A 24120-nucleotide genomic window follows, 5' to 3' on the forward strand; every position below is an offset into this window, starting at 1 on the left:
GAATTAGCTAAACTACCAATGGTTGCAAGATTTGGGCAGCCTTTTTGGGGTATCGAGAAAGACGAGCGGAAAGTAGATGGAGTAAACATCTGCATCAACAGCCAACAACAAATCCAGAATTCAAAACTTCAACAGCAATCTGATGACACTTCTAGTCTCAGAAGTCCACAATGCTGATCTATCTTTGCTTATTGTCTCCCCTCTGTATCTTCACCGTTTCTTCTGAATCTTGCTAGAGAAGATATTGTTGCTTCTAGGAGATCGTTTCAGTTCTTAAGGGTCTTAACTGCCTTTCCTCAACTAGAAGATGCTGGGTCACTAGAGATTTCTCCCTTTTGAAGGGGAATGACAGCAGGACTGCAGCTTGGCAACAGCACATTAGGCTGCAGACATAAACCTTCTCCTGCCTTGTTGCTGCTTTTTGCTCTTGCAGAAAGACACTGGTTGCCAAATGAGATATAGCAGAGAATAAATCATAAATCTGTTGGCTATGATGTGAAAGTAAAATGTGGCTTTTTCACGCTTTCAATGTATCTTTCTACCTCTCTATAGGAGACTGAGTATCTTTTCTATGCTTTCATAAATCAATAGAGAGAGACAAGATTTTCAAATACTGGAGCAAAAGCCACTCAGGACCAAGTTCAGTGTCACCACTGATACATCAGGGCTCCACTGAGTTTCAGAGAGGCTTCAATGTGAGGAAATGTGAGCCCTCACTACTAGAGAATGAGGAGGTGACATGCAAGTTACCTGAACAACAGGGAAAGCAAAGTAAACTTTCCTCAGTTATTTGTTATTCCTATGGTTGTTCCTTGAAAAAAACATTTTAGCAATAGAAGTCCACCTGAAGTCTGAGCACCAGTCACGTAGGTGGAAACACATTCTTAGGGCAATGTCAGGAAAGCTATTATTATCCAAAAAGTGTACAAAGGAAATTATATTCCTTTTCCAGACTCACTTTTTTATTCCCATAACCTAATCAAAACTGATAACTGCAAGATACAAACCATGGCATGAGGTTCTTGGAGAATGACTGAACGGGTAGTTTACTTCTAGCTAGAGCTCACTTATTTGTCCAGCTGTTCAATTTCACTTTCTTTTTTTCTCCCCCCAGGAGTGCAGCCAGAGCCAACAGGCACAACCATGGTGGAATCTTCCTGATTAATGTGGTCCAAATCAGTCACCTCATGCTCTCCTTTAAGTCAGAGGAGAGAAACAGACACTTCAAGGGCATCATTCATCTAATCCTAAAGTGGGTATCTAAGACAGACCAAATGACCTGCACTTTCCTTTTTTGTCTCTCCATTGGTTATATGGGGAGCCTTAGAGATCTGTACTAGATAAATCAGAAGCTGGGTGAGGTGGATCTCATCTCCCAGAGACAGGCATGTTGGCAGTTAGTGAAGGTTGTTATCTCCAATAGCGTTATGGCTGTCCCAGTTTCTTTGCCAGAGAAAGCAGTTAGATGCTTGGAGTAATACTGAATATATATACATTTTAGGATCTCAGTGCTTTCAACATCTCAACTCAGCAGAGGAAGAATATGACTTAGCTCTGGGAATACATTTTACGTACACTGATTTGAACTGCATCATTATGAAGTACTGCAATCTCCTTCCACAGAATACACAGGCCCTGAGTGCATGTGCTGAACCTGATGCATATGAGAGTTGATGCCTCTCACAAATGCAGTTTATGAGCTTTGCTTTATGGGTGTCTCTGGTGCCCCTGGAGTCATGGAAGTCTCTGACATGTTGAAGTGGCACTAAGCTAATGAAATTCTGTAGACAGTTTGGGCCAACTCCTCCTCCTATTTAGAGCAGCAGTTCCCATTTATGATATTGTGTCAAATTCATCCCTGGTATCACTCCACTCATTTCACTAGTGATAAAATGATGGCAGGAGCAAGGAAAACAGGGTATATCTGTTATGTTAATTATATCCCATTCCTTTGTGGTGCTGCACATGACAGCCATGACAAAGTCCAAAAGAAGCCAATTTCTGTACTGTCAGAAACCATTTAAGGGAAAGAACGGATTTCATAGCCAAGCGTTCAGAATTTTTAACACATTTTAATTTCATGTCCAGCTCTCATTTCATTACCTAGCAGATGCAGATTCCTCTCGATCCGCAGTGCTGACTGAAACAGAAGTTCTTCACGATTTTCAATAGAGGATTCTGCTTCTAAATGACTTTTTAACCAACAGGCATACTCTTCCTTGCTGAGTACCTATTAAAAAGAGTATGTGAGGACACAGTCAACGTGATGCAGAGGCATTCATACTTTATTGAATAAAATGAAAAAGAAGTTATGAATCAAGAACAACAAATTAATAAATGCCTTCAGTAATCTTTGTCGAGACGCTCCTTAAAAGCAAACTAAGAGTTTGCATTTACTTACTCTTTTTGCAATACAGAGGGTCCGCAGCCCATCTACAGCATACAGATTAAGGTAATTCTGGGTTTTGCTTTGGATTTTTTTTTTTGATGTTTGCCCCGAGGGTCATCTAGATAAGAGTAAAAAAAGAAATTAGTGATTGAAAACTAACAGCAGCTGAATGGCCTCAGAGAATAAAAACTTCTCTACAGTACTCACTGTACCAACACTTTCTAACTGATACTTTTAAAGAGCTGCTGATGTTTCCTGGGAAACTCAAGTAAAACATTCCATTTAGAAAAAAAAAAATCTTGTCTTTTTGTTCTCTCTTTTCTGTCTTCTCTCTTCAAAAGTCATTATGAAAGTACGTTAGAAAGACCTTCTTTTTCTTACTCCTTAAGTATTTGTTTGGCCTGAATGCTTTAAGAAATCATGATAATCTTCACAGCAAACAATAATCTCAGAAAGAGAAGTATGATTTCAAATACACTACTAACAAATGCTTCTCCACATCTCATCATGTGCAGAAAAAAAACGACACTTAAATATAGCACTTCATTTTCCCCCCAAGGTTAATATCTCAGAAGAACCAGAAACAGTGCTCTGCTTTGTATGTCTAAGTGTATGAAGGTACTTCTGTTACTGCTGTACTGATACTACCTATTGGCCTGAGTCAATGCAAGAAGTTCTGGGTATGACTGTGACTTCATTTAGAAGACAATTTACACTTGTGAAGACCTCACAGCTAGTTTCTACCTTGAAGGCAGCAGCACAATTTCCACTTAGCTTTACTCTTCACTTAAAGCCATGTGTAAGAAGTCAAAATCAGGACTGAGCATCTGTTCCTTTTCTCTTTTTAGCTGGGATTGGTTCAATGTGCTCACACTGTGTTCAAAAAAGAGTAATGAATATGACGATAACACATTTTGTTCCATCTCTTTACCTTATCTTCAAAAGTTAAAAACAGGTGATACGCATCTTTTTTTATCATCTAGGATCAAGACAGGTTCATGTACAATGTACTGTAGTAGCACTCTTAAAGAATATGAATTGCAGGGTTAGTACTAAAGTAAATGTACAAGCTGGTAAGTTTTTAGATTGGAACCATTGAGTGAGAATGACCAGTACCTTGTGGCAGGTTTTCCTATTCCCTGATGTTATATAATTTCTTTTTCTAAAGTCTGCATGTTTTTTTGGGAGTGTAGAATAATTTCAGAATTATAATTTTGTAATTGGAGCTGTTCCTTAATGCAATATTTGTGTTACTGGTACTTGCACAGTAACCAGTCAGAAAGTCAGGTGAACACCACTCATCACCAGAAGTCTGACCACCTGAAGAGGCCTACTACGTATGATCTCAGTTCACCATTGGATGTGCTCACATCTCTCAACTGACCATACTGAGAAACTACAGGCACTATACCCTTATATTAAGCACTTAATACAGGTATCTAAATTAGATGACACAGATAGCTTACTGTTTATACTTTTTGCTGCCCATTTTCCCAGTGTGCATTCATACCCAATTTGATCTTGCTATGTGTGACCACGTATATACATGTCTATCTGTCTGTCTATAAACTCACAGAGCATTCAGCACTTTCATATTTGTACAGCAGCACAGTGTCTAACCAGGCGTTCACAGGCTCCAGCACAAACATGTACAAGTATTGATGTTGTAGGAAGGAAGGAGCTGGGAGCTTGGAATCCCAATATTCTGGTTTTTGTTCCTGTTATCTCAACCATGTATCGGCACATTTTACTCACTGTATGGCTATTTTCTCACCTTTAAAGACTGTCCTATCCTCTCTAGGTCTGTAAAGCTGGGAGTGTACAGACCCAGTTGTTCCTAAAGGAATGCATAAAGACAGTGGTATTTCAAGCATTCCTTTATTTTAGTTCTATCTCTGATTAAGGTCATGTGGTGAATACTGGTAGGGATATTCTGGTGGGCCTGTCCACCTATCTGTTAATGCTACCTATGCTATCACTATAGATTTCCTCAAAGCGTCAGTACAGATATGTTATTGCAGAAGAATATCCCTACAAATATTATTTGCAACTGGAAAGCCCCTTCTTACACTATAGCTTGTGGCTCCGACAAAAACACCACAAGGTTCCTTCAGAAGCTATTAAACCAGCTCACAACAAGATTCAGCTGCAACATGAAGTAGAAATGTGCATATACTAAGCTGGCAACCTAATAGTTTCATTTAGCTTCCTTTCTATTTGTGCATGATAATCTTTTCGGCATATGTGACTTGGCTGTGTAATATAAGAAATTTTTTTCTGGGACAAATACTGCAGCAAACCTTCTTGTAGGCTTCTGGTATTAGGGAGTCAGCTTTTTTAACTTTAGAAGAATAAAGTAGGCAAGCACTCTTCCTAATTTATTGTTGTACATTACTATTCCAGAGAGAAATGCCATATTTCTTGCATATCCCCCACAAAACTGTGTTATGGGAGTGGCTATTTTTCACCCACTGATTTCAAATGGTGCAAACTTGAACAGGTGCTTAAACACACCAAAAGTCATTCCTATCACTTTAAGTGTTGTTAATCACTTCAGATCTGTCTGAGTGCCACGGGCACTAATGCAGTGATCACAATGTTAAATGCTTATACCACCTCCAATGAACAAAGACAGTAATTCTCTACAAGCAGAGATGTGCACGCCATTTTCCACATGAATTCTCAATTCCCGCGTGGAAAACTGTATCTCCTTCCTCCACCAGCACATCAATGAGAGCTAAACCCCTCCTAGCTCTTCATGTGCCTCATCAGTCTTGCCCTGAGATTCATCTTGTGCTCAGAAGTTAAAAGGAGGAAAGCAATCTCTTGCAGACAAAACTCAGTTGTGGAGATTCTTTTTAGCTGGGATGCAGTGTCTATGCTGAGCAGCGTGACCATGTGCACCATGGAAGTGAAAATCAGCAAATAAGTCTTCTCCAGAAGAATGATAGAGTGCTAGTCGTGTTCTGCTTGCTTCACTTCCTTCCATAATCGCAAGCTGCAGAAAGCCAGCCCAGTCATTGTTTTCTCAATGACTTATGTTCACAGTTCCTGTGTGAGTTGGTTATTGACTCAAACAGTGACTTTATTTATGAACATGGTGACTCTTGAGATAAAGTAAAAACAATACACTCTCGGGAATAATTTCAAGGCTTTTGGAAATATCTGTAAAGCTATCAGAAAACGTCGCGTTTCACAGTCTCAACTAGATATACAGGCAGAACAAATTGAGTCAATTCAGAAACTTTTTAAGTTTTGAAGCTTATGGCGATTTCTGATTTTCTACAAGACACAACTGAAGCTACAACATAATACATTTGCTTCTGGCTCCTCCTCATGTCATATTCTAAAATGCTCTTCCTCCCAAACAAACAGGACATTCGTGTCTGATAGGACCCAGTCATGCAATGTGATGTTATTGTTGGGAGATTAGGGACACAGTGTTGCCTTACTTAGTCTTTCAGTCTAAGAGCACAAGTACCACAAAGTCTCAAGATGCACGCTTGACTGGTGTACAATTTACATGTCCCTGAGGCGCTAAGATAACAAAGAGCAAGCACTGGGATTAGCTGTCATGTCGATTCACTTATTGGTCAATTCCTTGAAATGATAAATGCCTGAATTCTTGTAGTATTACATCTCCTCTCACAGTCATGTTCCACTATCACCAGAGAACAGGATGAAACCACCAACAGGTCCTGCAGTATAGATAATAGCCACGCACGAATCTTCTGAGGCTCCCTCTACCTGGGGAATACCTCCCTGTAATGGGAAAAAGCTGCCATTCCCTCAGGAATTGACAACATATCCACTGACATTAGGATACTGCAGGCAGAGACCACGAATTCAGTTCCAGGAGTGAAGCCGCTCACGAGAAATGTCAAACTTTTTCAGACAGATCCGCTGAAACATACAGAATTACTGAAGCCAGCAGTGGCTTAGAGGGCTAGAAAACAAGGGAAACTGCTTATGAGGTTCTAGTGGCTGCACTTTACATTTCTTGCAAAAGCAAAATATACTAAAACTCATAGTTCAATTTGGGCTAAAAAAATTAAAAAAAAAAAAAAAAGGCACAATTTCAAAGCCACTTTCAATTTGACTGCCTGTAAAGATGGTGGAATGGCTATATTTGTCCAGCTACAGAATCTGCTCACTGCCAGCGCCGATCCTCAGGAACTTCACTCCCCCTTCGCTGATATATACCACCTTTCGTAATGTTGCTGTTTGGTTTCTAACTGGCCTTGTTGGTTTTACCTAGGTGGGTCCTAGATCTGCCTGGAATTTGCCTGAAAATTCCTTGATCCGTTGAGTGTACTGTGAACAGACATAGCAGCTGCAAACATAGTCTGTTATATGGTGACAAAATATTTGAGACTTGGCATAAAATAATCTTTTCTTTTTAATGCTCAGTTCTCATTCTGAGAACTCATTTCCAAACATTATTTTCTAGGTACTTTATTAGAAATTCTCAGTACTACAAATTCTCTGTTAGTACTTCGGAAGGAAACAAGTTTCCACAGATGCTCTACATACCTTCTGTGATATCAGATCTTTACTAGAAAATTATTCATGAATACTTTGTTGTTAGTTAAGGACAAGTTGTTCTTAATTTTTTTGGCTCAGCTTTGATTTATATGGCTGTAAACAGAAAACTAATGCCTACATTTTTCTGTATTTCATTAAACTAAAATTACATAGTATAAGCCTTTCACAATTGTTTACTCCAACTAATGTCAAAGTAACCACAAAGTCAATGCATTAGTGAAACATGGGAAGTACCTCTAGCACTTTCGGGCTCTGTCCATTCATACTGGCAGAACCTTTAAACACTGGATTAAATTCAGTGTTGAAAATACAGTAAATTAGATGCAAACTGATTCATGCAAACTGAAACCTGTGTGTCTCGTCTAACTTCTGAAAGCTTACAGGGTTCTTCTTGAATCCAACTGATTACAATTAGCAGCTATTTAAAGTTGTCCCTGTTTCATGAGACATCTGGGTGCTGGAGAAGTTCTCCATGCTTTTAGGGAAGTACCCCATGTTCACAGCTACATGTCTGTTCCCTGCTAGTCAACTACATATTTGAAGCCAAGATTTCTTGTCTGAACAGCATCTCTCCTTCTTTTGCCACAACCTTTCTGTTCTGATGGCTGATCGATTCACAGTGGCCTGTAGCGTCATAGTCAAACCAACATAAATGCGTTGATTTATGCAAATGTATTGCAGCGAAAGGACGTAAAGATTCACAAATGAAACAGAGAGGGGAGCTGCAATAGGAAGTGCTTGGGTTTCATATAAAATACTCAAATAGCTAAGCACCGCGAGGCAGTTTTTCATGAAGAAATGTAAATTGCTTTGGCAGAGTTTCAAGAAATTCCTTCAAAATAAAGTTTGGTAGTAGAAGATCTTATACAGAAATTAATTTAACTCATTCTTGCAAGGTGAGGAACCAGTCATTTGTTACGGAAAATTTGCTATAATAACAAAGTATTATAAAAGAAGAGAGACGACTGCCATTCTACCATTCCCTATATTCAGGACAAAAGCAGGCAGGTCTACTTGCTAGAGAAGGCAATAAGATATGATGAGTTTTTCAGCAGTTAACCAGAACTCCCACCCCCAATCCCACAAAAGGTAAGTAAGAGGTGTACCTGAAGAGCAGGGTAGAAGAAGATCCATAATAACTGAATCTGCTCCTTTAGTGTAAACATTTATTTCATCTGTGAGAGGATGTCTAACGACTACCGACATCCTCTTCCTGACAGAATCAAAGCCCAATGTATGTAATGCTTCAAAGCTTAATGTTCCCAGGTGAGGTAGCTCCACTGATACCTGGTCAGACAGCCTTCCAACCAGAGAACAGTTATATGCCCTTGCTGCATAGACGAGAGCAGCTTCATCTGGACTCTCTGCTTCATAACGGAGTTCGCCTTCCGCAGGTCCACTCCCCACAGCTGTTCGGCCTTGCTGGGAGCTGTAGCCATTGTTATTCATCTGCGCAGAGTATGTCAGCTTCTCTTCCAGTTTTAATAAAGTGCTATCCGTAGATGTAGGTGAAAGCACACTTAAACCAAATCTGTGCATTGATTTGCTTGTAGCTAGACTAGATGAACTGCTGCTGTTAGATCCAGAGGTCAAGCGACTTGGAGTGAATCTTCGTATGAAGTCTTCTATGGTTTTTACTGGAGATCTTAGTTCAAATCGATCTCTAACCTTGAGAAGTAAAAAACAAACCAATGAACAAAAACCAAAGAAAAGACGTACGGGAATTCTGACGTTGATATTCAGCCTAAGCAGCTCCAACTAAAGAGGAGTATTTCTTTGAGAACAAAAAGTAATGGCATTTGTATTTTGAGAAAGGAAAGTATATGGACAAAACTGACTCAACAGCAAAAAACTTACCGGAACTTTAGAATTGTGCCTCTGTGTGAAAGCACGTATGTTTGTATTAAAAACATTTTTTCTTCTTTCACCTCCTCAGATATGACTAATGGATAGACTATCAATGTTGCACCACCGTCAGTAGTGCATTCTAAAACCTATCGTTAGTAGGAAACATTGGCATTCTTTGTGCATATTCAGTGAAGGTAGTAAAAGAAAGTTGATGGAAGAGCTTTCTATCGAGAATGTGGTATCAGAAAAGTTTCATGAGAATATGCCAATGTCAACAACAGTCTCAATAGGAACATGTTGAAATAAATAATTTCCGCTCTCTTCTCTTTCAGCATCAAAGCATTTTGCTTCAGTTTTATCACTCATCTCTGTTTACTTAAATCTTTTTACAGATACAATGTTATTAATAGTAATAGCATACTCATAGTGATATATATTAAATTACTGTATAACAGTGCAGCATTCCTGAAACAGCAGAACTGAGCATTCTCCAAATGTCTCCCTGGCACAAAACCATGTGATTTTGCAGACTAGTTCACTTTTTATTCCAATCTGGAACAGAAAGAACTCTCAGAATTTTCTCCAGAATGGGAATTCCAGCTGCTGGCTAGCTTTAATACTACATTCCATCATATTTTCGTCTTACAGATCATCTTGGGATTGCATTTTTGAAATTCTCGTTTGTCAGTGACACTGGTTTAGGCCGATTTAAGCAGTAATGATCATTATTTCTCATAATGAGCTTAAGATGCATCTTTTACACAATTTGAAAGTTTTAAGCGATGCTTTTCAAGTATATTCTCATTTTGAACTTTTAAAAAATGTCTCAGCCTTTTCTTAATTTAATCCATACGTTCAAAATATCCACAGACAGCTTATATTCTTTTCTGGAAAGTCTTGCACGTTTGCAAATTAGTTCCCACACATACACGCATATTTACATTTATTAAATGAATAAGTTACAGTGCAAGAAATCGGGAAAGTTTCAGAAGTATCTTGAAATTGTCAATGAAAGCATATCTTACCTTGAAGGTAAGTGAAATAGTTGACATACTCCATTTAACTAATGCTTAACTAAACCCGCTCAATCACACAGCGGTTCTAAGAGTTGTCTTATAACTAGTCTACTTGTTTCTCACTAGAACAGGAGGTTTTCATTTCTCCAATTTACAAGATAAATTAGCATCAACGCAAAAGGGGCTTAAACTCGGTTTTGCTGTTTCTTTAACCCACCTTCTGTCGGGGCTGATTTGGTGCAGTTACCACAACTGTATTACATATAGTCAAAGCGATGAAGAAGTCAAAAATGTCACATAGTTCTGGACTCAGATGGGATAATGGCTGTTCGTGGCTCCTCATGACCTCCAGATGCTTTGCACATTCATTCACCTTTTCCAACAAGCTCGGGTCAGGTGTGATGTCCTTCTCCTAGTAATAAACAGCAGTGATTAATATCTGTGATTCTGCAAATTTCCAGAGCGGCAAGAAGCAATCAAAGCATCCAAAGCAGTGTCAATATCAAGAGTTTTATGGTGGCCTTACACCACGGAATGGAGGTGGAGAGGACTGTAAGAAACTCATTCTAGACAATAAACAGTTAACAACGAGTCTACCGATAGAAATGGAAAGGTGAGTAACTGTTATCAACTATTTCATTAGAGATATTTATAGCGGCAATATTAATCTACTTTGGGTGCAGTGGATGGGAGAAGAGTTACATACTAATATTCCTCCCTCTCTCCTGTCTAGTTCAAGACATTCATTATCTATTACTAAAGGGTGGTACACTACAGAGACCAAAAGAGTGGAAAAATTAGACAACAATGACATTCAAAGCTCGGCCTTACATCAGCAGAATAAAATGAAACCATCTTGGATTGTTTATTAGAGAACAACAACCATCCACACATTTGAAGGTAATTCATGTGGTTTTTTACACTGAAACACAGAGCACTTTCCACTCTATTTCATCAGTACTTTCCACTTACTTAATCTATTGCTTGTCACAGCAAGCTCTGGTATTTCTTAAGATAGGAGGATGCAAGGATACAAAAGATTAAAAGATAAACTGATCTAAGGCTCTTTCTTCAATAGAATTTTATCTGCTGATGCTCAGCAGCTGATGAATCTGAGAAACCACAGAACTCCATGTGTAAAAACTGCACCTTGGAATTGTACCAAAAGAGCTTGCTCTTGACTGAAATCAAGAAGTTCCACCAGTGCAAACAGCATCTTTGTGCCTATATTTGCAATTTGTTTTAAGGGTGAATTTGTGTCAACAGTGCAACAACACAAAATCCCTAGATAGACAAGACTTGGCTTCTCTGCTCTTCTATTATCAATCAGCTCATGTGAAACTTCCACTGAATTACAATAGTATAAAATAAACTAAACAAAGCAAAGTTGTAACAACATAAATTCACCAACATTTCGAAGTAAAGTTTTTTATTTTTTTTAAAATAAAACACATGCAATCCACTGATAACCTTCAACCACACTAAAATTATGCTACGGTGTATGTCAACAGTGTCTAAGAATTGGAATACACACTGTCCAGCCCAGCACTTGTTAGTTTAAAATCCTCTGACAAAAAAGAAAAGAAGAGGCATATGCAGAGCAATTAGAATCTTTGACCTCAAACCTTATGCTACTTTCGCCTTCTGTAGATAAACAGAAGGCATACATTTTCTTTTCAAAATCAAGGTATAACTAAAACAAAGGTTTCGGATTGTCTTTACCTTTAGCTTGTTCCCACAAGAAGATATTTAGATAAGATCTATGCCAACACTTGATTATTTTTGTACACACAGCTGTGACTACAGAAGAAAAAATGCCACGACGCAGTCTATAAGAGGTACACAATGTGCTATAGATTTCTCTACCTTTCCCTTTTCAGGACATTGTTCTATTAAAAGATACAAGACACTGTGCATTAGTTCTCATGACTTACCATTGGGCTACTGAACGCAGTGTGCTTCGAGAGTATGCTTGCTCTTTTTGCTTCAGCTCTGCTACCTGTGCGTCGGTGGGTTTTGGTGCTCTGGCTTCTGTGGATTACTTTGATACTCTGATGGCTGCAGATACTATCACGCTGGGATAGAGTTCCTCCTTTTGGGGCTGCCTCGTCTTCCTCAGAATCAGGTTCTTGGTACATCGCTAAGCGTTTGGCTATCAGTAAAAATACAGAGGGAGAAATGTTGCATATGTTAAATGTGGCTGAGAGAGGGAGAGGGACATGGTGAGTTTGTTAAAGTGATCTGGTTTTAATATTATACTGTGCTTTCACGGTAATAATGAATGATTCCATTATCAGGAGATAGATAACAAAGTCTCATCTTAATTGAATGGTAGTATCTAACGGAGGATGCAGATAACATAATTAGAAATGTAATGCAATACACTGCCTCCCTCATCATCACACGCTCTCTGAAAGGCAGTTAGACTCTGCAGTAACTCACTGCATTCCTGAAGACTATTCTGCAGCTCAGCCTGATGAAATCAACCAAATAATTTGGTCTTCACTTGCAGTTTGAGAAGGAAATAAACAATCCAGAAAATTTTCTTGTCATTTCCAACAGAATACAGAAATTTCACAGAAAAGTATGCAGAATACAGACATTTCACAGCAAAAATGTCACATCTACCCAGCACCGGTTAACTGACATCTGAAATGTTCTCAGAACGACACACCTACAGAGCACTACTGCCTGTATTTTATATACAGAGATGAGGTACAGACAGCATAAAAGCCTTGCTCAAGGTCAGGGCCATCTGCTGCAGAGTGGAGACATGAACCCCGATTCCTGACTCCTAGCCTAGTGCTAAAACCACCCTGGAGTCCGTCACCTCCTCTCTGGACAGCACGATAGGCAGGACAATGCAGCATGCAGTATCGCAACCAGGGTACCCTCACCTGCTGCAACACTTGTTTCTCTCAGTATTTGCTGCAGTGAGCAATACCTAGTTTACACAGCATGAAAGAGTTTTTCCAAATGATATATTTTAGATAAATGCTTCCCCAGTCAAGAATCCAACTACAACAACTAATGTTAGAAACCAATCCTGGCAGTTTGATATACTGAAGTTAAAAAGGAAAGGGAAAGAAGAGGTGTGAAACAGCTGTGGAATCCGGCCCTTCTAATGGCAGGCTCTAACTGATGTATAATATATTATTCCACTCCTAAAGACCCTGGGCATTTAATAACCTGGGTTATTCATTAGGCAGGCAGATGCCACTCTAACAGGTATCTATTTATTCCTTCATTAGGTATTCATTGAAAGGCTTTTCTTTATACTCTCAAAATAATCCACACTATCCAGATATACAATACAAGTTACATACTTGTGGCTTGGCTTTGTTTCGGTTCTCTGGTGTAAGAGATCAGATTTTCCTAATGTCAAATGATAAATCACTAGCATGTAAGTTAATCACTCAGGCATTTAGAAAAAAAAAAAAAAAAGAAGGTGATTTTTCTTCCAAAATACTTCCTGGGAAAAATCGTACATTACATATAGTGAGTTTGGCATGGGATCACTTTTAACGTAGCTAGCTTTACGATCAAAGAAAAACCCATCCTCGCCATCCGCTGCAATTTTCAAACATGTTTTAGCTGTCAGAAAACAGTCAGAGGAGTTGAAATCAGACCACACACAGTACATGGTGCTAGCTCTATCAGTACAGTATCATACATCAGAGGTTTTTTTTCAACTTCCTTTGGAACACGTATAGGCTCTGTCTGAAATGTGGGAGCTGGGAGAGCTTCCCAGTTCTGGCTGTGAATGCACACCTGGTCCTTGGTCTAATTGCATGCCCAGGTAGGCAACATCCTGTGCTGCACTCTGGCTCCTGCTTGAAGAAAATTCAGGCCATGGAGGTAGAAGGTGCCACAGTGCGTTTGGAGACACGGAGAAGAGACTGCAGGGCACACTGCAGATCACTTCTGCCCAATAGCCAGAATACAGACCTGCAGCCCAGGCCCTGAGGCTGATGTAGACTAACTGTGGATGACTGAGGAGCTTCCTTCATTAGCATTATTTGGTGTGATTCACGCTCTGTGTTATGTGGTGGGAAAGAGGTTGAGCAACGGCACGTTCAGCGCTCTGAGGGCAGCTGCTCCTTGAGTCACACAGCTGCAAACAGAAGAGCACAGCACCGTTGCCTTCTCCTTTCAGTGCCTACCTTGCCCTTTGATTCATGACAGAACCTAGAAGACAGCTCAAAAAATCATGGAGGTCCCTGGTCACCTTGGCCCTTCTGTTGCATGGTAACGAGTTGCAAGGAAATAAAGTTCACTTCATCTGCACAGGCTGCTTCCTGCAACTTGTTGCACATGCTTTGGGACAGCACAGTTCTAAGCTGTCCCATCACTCTTGCCCACTAATTCCCACTCTCTTCTGCTCTGTAAGCCTCTATGCATTTTCCCAGTGGAAGTGCAGACCCCTATACTGTGAACTTAATTCAACTGATCATAGGTTTGTCTGTGTCAGAGGGAGTCTACACTGAGGGCCCAAAGTGATCTGCAGTATGTCAAAGCACTGATCCAGGCCCTCGATCAAGATGTGAGCCAGGCTGCTCACTGTTCCACCCCAGCATCCCCGTTTCCTTCCAAAGGAAACCCAGGGATGCGAGGAAGGAAGGAGCCATGTGGACATCACAGTGTGTCACTTTAAGAGGATGCCTCAAGTACCAGAACGGAGCAGCACACTGACGGAAGGACTTCTGTCCTTCTCTGCACTTGGGGAGGTATGATGGAGTGCACATCTGGGGGGGTATGACGGAGTGCACATCCTGCGATGAGGCCTGTGGAGGCCAGTGCCCAGCCTGACAGTTCAAGCTCTGCCTTAATTATCTTCTGCAGGCTCCTAGTTACGTGCTGGAAACCGCAGGTTGAAAAAACATTGCTCAAGATGACACTCTAGTAAGGTTTTCTGCACTTTACCAATGTTTAAGACTTAAATCAATCATAAGAAGCACGTTTTTGTGCCTCATCTTCACTAAGGCACTTAGCAGCAAACCCAGTCTCAAGGAGAGTTGGCACAACATGTGGACACAGCCTCTCTCAGGAAAAGCATAAGAAAGGCTTGGATTTGCCATAGGGATAATCTTCCTCACTGTGGATGCTGGGCATTTGAATGTAGACTGACAGAACACTGCACTTCTTCTCGTAACAGGTAATATTCCTTGACAGGGAAAGGACTGGCTACAATTATTCTACAATTATTCTTTTCAGCTTTGCAAAATGTGCTACCCAGTTGGTCCAACTCCCTTCCGAGCAGAGTTTTTAAAAAAAGGACACATTTTCTTTAATAATCATACCTAATTTAAGCTTCTGCTCTGACAATACATCTTGAAATACATGACTCCAAAGACCCTGAACTGATTATCATTTTATTCCATGTATAAAAACTCTATGGTTAAGCAGAGAATATATTTCATGCACAATACACAGTTATGCTTGCGTACCATATCTCTGTATTCTTTACTGCTCTTTGTTCTTTCTTACGTTACATCAAAAAAATATTTTTTTTTATTCAACATAGCAAAAGCTGTTTCCTAATGCAGCACTCAGCTTATTTATTAGTATTATACCAACAGCGCAGTCCTTTCTAGTCTATGTAATATAGCTGTCTCTTGCTCTCTATACACGTTTTCATTGTAGCACATTCATTTAATTGTTTCTGCCACTGAGAAAAAGGAGAAAAGGAGAAAGCAAATACAAGACTAGAATCTCACTTAACCAAGTCAAATGTAATTCTTTTGGTACAAATGGTGTTATTTCAGTTTATACCAAGGTAAGCTTGATAATAAAAAAACAGGCCTTAGCACCTTTCAGCATTTTCTCAAGTGCAGTCTTACGTATTATGCAGCAAGAATTAAGAATTTTGAAGAAATAATGAACCCTGGTTCAATCGTTATGTTATGGCTAAGGTTCACAACCCTTCAGCTGTGCAAAGCGTGCTTCTTCGGGAACATGCTGTTCTCTCCACCCACTCAGCTCTCTCCAATTCAGAACCTTTTCCTGTGAACATTATAACCTGAAAGACATTGTTGCGGGATGCTTTTCAGTTTCAGCACTGAAAATTGATGGCCTTGATCTTTTGTCTGATAGAAGGAGTTTTGTTAAGGGCAAAGACACAATCAACTTTGAGAAACACAGCAATGCAATTCATGAAAGTCAAATTGCACTATCCTCTAGTTCATTTTATATTTATGGCACAAAGAAGAAACAATAATTAATACTTATTCTATGAGCTCTCTTCCATCTTTCAGAAGACACCAGTAAGCTATAAATAAAACTCCTGTAGTAGCTGCTAAGTATTTGAAGAGACATTCTTTTACTTTAAAAAAGCTTTTATCTCATTATTTTTTGGTTTTGCTTGTTTTTGTTTTACTTTCCATGCTACCTATGTTCTATGATGAGGCATCCATTTTGCAGGCTGGCAGAGACACTGCTGCCACACAGCTAGATATTCCGCTAACTAGAAAAGTGGGATCAGGAAACCCTAAAGAACTTCCCTTCAAGCAGAATAAAACTGCAGAACCCCTAAACCAGAATAACTCAGCTGTCAGTGTGTGTGCCCCGATTTCACCATGGAATAACTCCATTTCGCCCCAAACCATTGAATAAGGCTGTTACTGAACTATCATGAAGTAAATCTAGATGTGCAGTACTTACTCACACCACCACAGCACCTTCTTTCCTTACTATGAGTGCAAGCTTATTTCACTTTGAAGAGCACTCTAGTGTCTGCATAAAGAGTCAGTAGAGCAGCTAGCATGCTATAAATTTGTACAAGTGTGCTAACATAATCTTAATTTATTTTGCAAGAACTTCCCCATAAGGACAAGTCTTGAGACTAGAAAACACCAAGGTTTTCCTTCCTCTCCTCTCTTGGCGTCCCCAGGGGCTTACAATGAATAACCTTAAGTCCTTCATTAAGAACTCTTTACTCCACTTAGAAATGGAGATCATTCCTACTTTTCTGGAGATTTTCCAGAGCAATTCTGAGTGTAGGTATATGCTTAGAAAAAAGTAATACCTGTGTCTAAATATGAGTTATTCTGTCTTCTATAGGACTTAAAATGGGGCACTCCCAACGTACTGAGTTCTACATCTGCTGGCACTGGTTCTTTCCTCAGTTACCAATTAAAATTCTTCAAAAGGCAATAACAAATGTAAAGAGAAACTACAGACAAGCTACACAGAGGGCCTGAAGCACCCAGTTCTGCTAAGGTTGTGATCTTTCTGGGGAAGGCCTCCATGGACTATCCTGATTTCTGAAGATTGTCCAATTGTAAAGGTGGCAGATGAGAAGTCCCTTTGGAAGCAACAGCTGAATTTACAGAAAAGTTTTATTGATTTTTATGCCTTTTTTTTTTTTTTTTTTAAATAAATCCAATTCTCCAACATGGCTGGAATGTGCAGTCTATGTTCTCTTGACTACATACAAAAAGAGTAAGAAAGTCCCACTAGGAAGCAGCCCCACAAACTAAGAAAGAGTTTTTTTTTTTAATATAATGCACTTTCCTATGAAAAGTAGTTGCTGGCTATTCTTCAGCAAGAAAAAATAGAAAGCAGAAAGAAACTCCTTCTTTCTCAGATCTAGTGATTAAGAAACTTTGCTAAGCAAGAGAAAATCACTGAGGTTTTCATCATCTGCCTTCACCCCCATAAACATCTCTTATTTTTATGTTGTCTAGATTTTTTTTCACAGTCATTGGAAGGAAGAGGGAGGAATGCAAAGAATGAAAAATGCAGATTTTTCAGATTTGTGTGGTTGCATTCGTGGAGATTCAACTCGTGTTTTGTCAAAAGTTCCATCCAATGGGTGGCTAAAACTAGAAAAACAGACATCACACCCTGTAGGCAAGAGTGCAATTAATTCGGCATTTGGAAAACAACTAGGACAAATGTCAGGCCAAGAGCATCTGGTTGTAGCTAAATCATATAATGACTTTCAGAAGCATAGTCAGCTTTTGGGCACCTACTATCTCTGGGATTAGCAGACAGACTTGGTGCATGGCCAGTTCCAAGAATTGTTAGAAGCTGGCTACTAGCCTGAAGGGAAGAGCTGTGGTATGGCAACGTAATTTTACATACAATTCCTTTTTTTTTGGTGTTAAGATTCTTTTGGGCTAGGAGGAAGTACTGATTGGAAGAATAATTCTGGGATTTAACCAGAGTACAGTGCCAATGGGTATTTCATAAATGCCCAGGACATTTATGAATGGGACAATCATTCTTCCACTTGGAGTGGTCCATGACATACCCTGCTCCTGGATTAACATTCTGCGAATCAAGAAGAATATTTGAAGGAGACAACGGAACAGATTTAAGAACGCAGGTCACAGACATGAGGTGGGAGTTCTCTGACTATCTTCGATACAAATATCTAAAATTAGGTAACAACAATCCCTTCCCTATCAACATAGTCTCCACAAGGTCCAAACAGGCAGTGCGAATTCCTGTAGTTTGATCCCAATCACTGCATAATCCATCACCAAAATATTACAGGTGACCTCAACAATGACGAATACTTGATAGAGCTTGCATCATGGAACTGCTGCTGAGTACTCTTACACTTTCCCTCACCGCCTTCACAAGCGTTCCTGGATTCATCTTCAGTGCTAAGCTCTCACACAGCAGTACCCATGAGTAATACTTTGTACTACCTCCAGTTGGCCAAGAGATTCTGACCCGTGCTGGTGCAATTTATTGGCCTCTATTATTCATGTTTTTGTCACCTCTTGTCTAGACTAAAACAATGCAGTACTCCTGGGCGTAGCGCCATCAGCCTCATGAGAAACTTAGAGCTAATAGAGAATTCTGGAGGAAAATGTTTTCTCCAGCAAATTAATGAAAACTGCCCCTTGTTCCCTATACTACCTAAAAAAAGTATTAAGTCTTGTTCAGGGTTTCAGTTTTTCTTTTAGAAGCATTTAATTGCTTCAACCCTGCTTAAGGTCCACACAAGCCTCTGTGATGAAAACCATGATGAACATGTCCACATCTGATACAAAACAGAACTCTCCATCGTAATCATAAAGCTCACCTTTCACATGAGGAATTTACATGGCTTTGTGGAACAAACTTCCACAGAAAATAAGGACAATCCCACCACTCAATAAAAAGACACGCTCCTCAAATATGCCAAACCTAACACAGCGTAGCGTACGGCTTTTAAGCAGCCCCCAAACCCAAACAAATTGTGCACTGCACACACAGGGAGAGGAGGAAGGGGAAAGACCAAGCTACGCATAAGGAAAGTCACACGCATTGCTTAATGCACTAGTGGAAGGAACTCAGATATGATGATGACAAATGCAGTATAACAATCCCTGTAGAACAGAAAAGAATGGGATAACTGCTCATAACTGTGAACAAATTTTAGGGAGAAAAGCTTGTAATGCAGCATAGAGAACATTTGTGAAGGCTATGCACAATCTGTTGATTGAGTAATTAACAGATATGCAGCAGTCCTAGATTGTGCAGAAAAAATGCTTCAACAGAAAATTAAAGTTCCAAAGTGAGGAAATTTCAGACCTTAATCTGCCACTGTAGGCATAACTTCCCCACTCTGTCTGTTTGCATGGCTGAGCCCCAGAATGTAGGGCCTCTAGATGACTTCAGAGGAAAATTTGCCAAAACTTCTTAGCATGGGAAAAAGTGTTACATCTTAGCCTTGTTCTTGGATACGGCTGAATGGAGCTGTTCTGACTGAAGTTTCGCCCCCAGAATTCACGCCTGAGGCAAACATCTGGCATGGAAAACTTGGAACCAAATAGTTAAAAGTTTTGTAAAACTATCCGTAACTGAAAACAGGATCTTATCATGAGAAGGGTCAAGCAACTGGAATAACAGGCACTGCTACCCAGCCACAGCAGAGTAACAAACTCAGGCCAAAGAGCTCAGAACAAGGATTCTTCCAGCGTGAGCTATCTGCTTTTACAGTAGAAAATGACCTGTTATCTTCAGCTTTTGAATCTTGACTCGTGTACAACAATTTTAAATTCATTTTTTCCTCTAAAGTGCTACTCGAGTTTGATTCCAAGTAACAAACCTCTATGCCTGAAAAGTTACTCAGATAAGTGAAGAAAGACACAGACCATCTTTGAAATAGATAAGGCAGATGCATTTTACTTGGTTTTCTTGCATATACGGCAGCCTCAGATCACTTGCCAAGTGAAAGATTTTAGAATTTTCTAATTCATGAAATCTTCAGCAAAACTTGAGGTGCAGAGCAGGATGGTATCAGTTATAACATATGCCCCAAAACCTCCGAGGGGAATTCAGATACTCTGGTATAAGACATAGAAAAGCGGCTGACAAATCATTTGCAAGTAAGCGCACAGCAATGAAATGTTGCTGATGCACTCCCTAAACCCAGAAAGAGCTGTGATAGACATTTTACCACACATAAACAAGCAGGTTTCAGCAGCAGAAAAGATAAGAGATGGTTAGAAAATCAGACTGGAGAATAGACCTAACAAAAGACTTGAATGAAGAATAGTTTTTACTGTGTTATTAATCCTGATTATAGGGAACAAAATAAATAGAAACTATCACCATTTATATATTGAATGACGGAGAAAGACCTATTTTCTGTAGAGGAGAAAAGAAAAAGAATAACATACTGTGTATAAAATATTGTGTATAAATTTTGTGTCAATTTAAGAATTACATTTGTCAGAAATTTTATATTGACTAAAATTACAACAAAGCCCAACCACAGCCATACATGAAAAGAATGACGGGGAAAAAATGAGTTTATTTTACGTATTCGACACTTTTGTTTGTAGTGAAATTCACTCTGCTTTCATTAACATTTATATTGTAATCTGAAATCCTAAGAGGAAAGCATGCACAAACTTAGATTTCTGTTAAACACATTACATTTGAAGAAAAAATATCTGAAACTCAATACTCAAATTCCAGAGCCTGAGTTCAGCCTACATATTAGCTGATGATACCAAGCTCATAAAAATACCCTTTCTGCACAGTTTTAGTCGGCAGTAGCATCATCTTCTCTCTTTCTTACCTATAGTACAGAGGTAGGAAGTCACAGCTTCTCCCTGTTTAAGTTCTTCTTTCTGTAACACTGGGATAATAACACTACCCAAACACCTTGTTTCTTGAAAAAGAGTGCCTTAAATGTAAGGTCTCAGTACTACTTTAAAGTAGAAGAAAAAAAGAACAATCCTTGCATAATCCCAAACTTCAAAATATCTTTTTCCAATTTGGAATCTTATGAACTCTCTAAAGCATGTTTTAGATTTTCCAGTCTATTTTGATTATTTCTCTTACCCTGTATCTTATTCATAAGCTGACCTTCTGTAATGGTCTTTGAGAAAACTTTCTAATCAGTGATCTTTGTATGTTATGTAGATTAAGAAACTTATTTTTTGCAAACCGGAATGCAATACTCCAGCTATCAATATTTTCCCACACACAGACAATGATTTGAAGAGTTAAGATCTGTTATGTCAAAAATGGTAACAACAAAATGTTAGAGGAAAATCACACAAATTACAAAAAAATCACAAAACAGGAAATCACTTCATAATTTTAAAAGGGTGATGAGATGACACAGGGATGACAACCCTCACATTCCCTTGTGACAAAGAGTGACTTTTTAGTGTTTCCAGAACCTGATACTTGGGGACATTCTCTCAACTGCAATGTTCATATAGCAGTGAAGATACCTTAACACAGACACCTGTCACACAGGAGCACCGAAAAGAATCTGACAAAGGGAACATAAAATATGCTATTAGATCAGATTATGTTTCTTGCTAATATGAAAATCAGCATCTTTGTTTACATTTATTTTGCAGCACAAAAGGATAATGTCGTTCGAGGTATTCAATCAGACACTAGTCTGGCTGTATGCTTAAAACCGACATTTTACATAGTATACTTGAAACACACCAAACAATTGTGATACCAGCAGCACTTTTCAATTTGCTTAAATTAGCCATGTGCTCAAGTGCTTTACTATATCAGGAGCTAAAGCCAGGAGCTTTCACTGTCTTGACAACATACTGTAGATGTTACAGAACACTTTGATAAGACTGTCATTGCTAGCTGAACACAGCCATCAAATTATGCTAATCTGAAAACAGCTATTATGGAGTTTGCTGAGTGGATACATGCAATTTCTTTGGTTTTTCTTCTTGATTTAAGATTACAGTAATTTTTATATCTACTTCAGATTGTCCACAGCACAATTGTTAGACAGAAAAAAAGATCATGAGCTCACCATTATCATCATGGGAATACTCTATTCCAGAAACAGTGCATCTTCGGAAAACCATCTTGTTTTCAGTAAGTGTCCCAGTCTTGTCTGAAAAGATAAACTGCACCTGACCCAAGTCTTCTGTGATATTTAAAGCTCGGCACTGCAGCTGAGAGTCTGTTTCTTCATCATATAAATCTTTATCTTGATGAATAAAGTATACTTGGCAGATTTTAACTATTTCAATGGATACATACAAAGAAATTGGAATCATAACCTAGAATACACAAAAGGAAAGAGAATTAGGAGAAAACAGAAGCAAGGATACAGTGACTTAGTAAAATCTAGTTAACTTGGTACTAGACTAGAACATAGAGAGGCTATGTACTTTAAGAATTTACCGTAAAGTTATTATCATGTTTGAAAAGAGTTTATGTACTGTGTTAGGTGAGGGAAACCTATGGTGAATTGCAGAGCTGAAATGCATTATTGTGTCTAGAAGGGTGATTATCAAAGCTAGGACAGAAGCAAATCTTTTTTAGGCTAATAAGGCGAGCTTGAAACTAACTGGGAAAGGAAAATTAAAAAAACCAACCCAAAAACAGACAGTATAGTCAGAACCCTGTAAATGTGAAAGAATAGGATATATTTATTCTGCACAAATAATAGACTGTTTGCAAATTCACTTTGCAGGAATACGAGAAACAAAATCAGAAGCATTCACCTCTCCACAGGTACAATCTTTGTGGCCTCGGCTTTTGCACTGCAGATTATTTGAATGAAGAACACATTTTATAATTGCTGAAGAAAGAGATGTGAGAAGAAGTTTCTCCAGAAAAGATTTTCAACTGTTTCTTCAGGATTGTCAAAACTCCGTGAAATACCTAATTTGTACCTGAGTTTTTCTCTGCAGATGTTTTTCAGGACAGAAATTCCTGACTGCATACATTATCTAGCTTGCTGAATTAGATATGAGGGATAAATTATAGCATGTATATAAGTGGCAAATGTGGTTATTTAAACAAAAGCTACAGTTAAAGTTTGGCGTTTAAAGAATTCTGTGGTGAATTTTTTTAACCAATATCATAACCCAATACTTTAGAGTAAAAAGTTTTCATTCCTGTTTTTAAAGGAGTTGCTGCCTCCACGTCCCACTGGGCATACTTCCACATGTCCCACTGACATGAGTCTCTGTTACTTCTCTTAACTTACTGTCACCTTCACCACTCAATACATTTCTCTTCAGGACCAAAAAACCTTTAGCAGAGTTTGTTATCTAGCTGAGATATGGAGTTAAGAGCAGTATCTTTGGAAAGTGGTTAAAAGAGTATACAACTTATGTTCATACCAGGACACTGTACCCAAAGTGGCACCCAGAGTCTTTGAGGTGTTGTTCCACAGTGGATGGATATGAAGCATAAAGCTTGTTTTCTCCCAGCATCCCACCTCTTCCTACTTGTTTAAAATGAAATAAAATACCTGAGTCTTCCGGGGAAGGTTCTCAGACAATTATCTTCTCCAACACCAAGGGAGCTCTGACAGCTTACTCTGTGCATCAGTTTGTTTATTTTTTTCGGAGAAGTTATCATCTTTTTACCACTGGATAGACCACTTCGTTTATTTAATTTAGCTTTCTGGTAATATATTATCACAGTCCCTATAGTTAAAATTTAATTTTAAAGAGACTAAATTTACTCCTTTTTAGTGCTTGTTTAGCTGCTTACATGCCTTAGTGGTAGAAGGGGTACTACACATACTGCGCATTTATAGCTTTATTACAGCAAACTATGAACAGGTGACAGCATGTACAACTTGATTACCTGGAAAACTATGATCACTGTCAGAAATAAATATACTGAAGCTAAAACAGGAGACAAGTATTTGCCATTAGGTCCTGGAACATCAAAGATTGGTTTCTTCTTCTCAGCATATTGCCATACCCACAGGCCATGACCTGCAGAAGAGTTGAAAGAGAGAAAAATGCAAATTAAGTCCAAGGAAAAATGCTTATGGTATGAAATTGTTCTTAGAGTTGAGTTAGCTGGGAAAGTGGTATTTGTTCTCAACTATTCTGCATGACTTTTGAAAGAGGCCCTAAACCC

At 39.0% G+C, this 24120-nt stretch overlaps 1 protein-coding gene across 1 annotated transcript in view; it reads right to left on the minus strand.

The window, feature by feature from the left end:
• LOC115334488 (phospholipid-transporting ATPase VA-like) overlaps nt 1-24120 on the minus strand; it is a 65566-nt gene that overhangs the window by 18620 nt on the left and 22826 nt on the right. Inside the window, 8 exon segments of the mRNA XM_029998648.2 lie at nt 2104-2230; nt 2402-2482; nt 2485-2507; nt 8041-8602; nt 10016-10210; nt 11733-11950; nt 22043-22295; nt 23839-23972. Coding sequence (XP_029854508.1) covers nt 2104-2230; nt 2402-2482; nt 2485-2507; nt 8041-8602; nt 10016-10210; nt 11733-11950; nt 22043-22295; nt 23839-23972 — 1593 coding nt within the window.

The sequence above is a fragment of the Aquila chrysaetos genome, chromosome 23 (genome assembly GCF_900496995.4).
Source record: "Aquila chrysaetos chrysaetos chromosome 23, bAquChr1.4, whole genome shotgun sequence".
Classification (NCBI taxonomy): Eukaryota; Metazoa; Chordata; class Aves; order Accipitriformes; family Accipitridae; genus Aquila; species Aquila chrysaetos.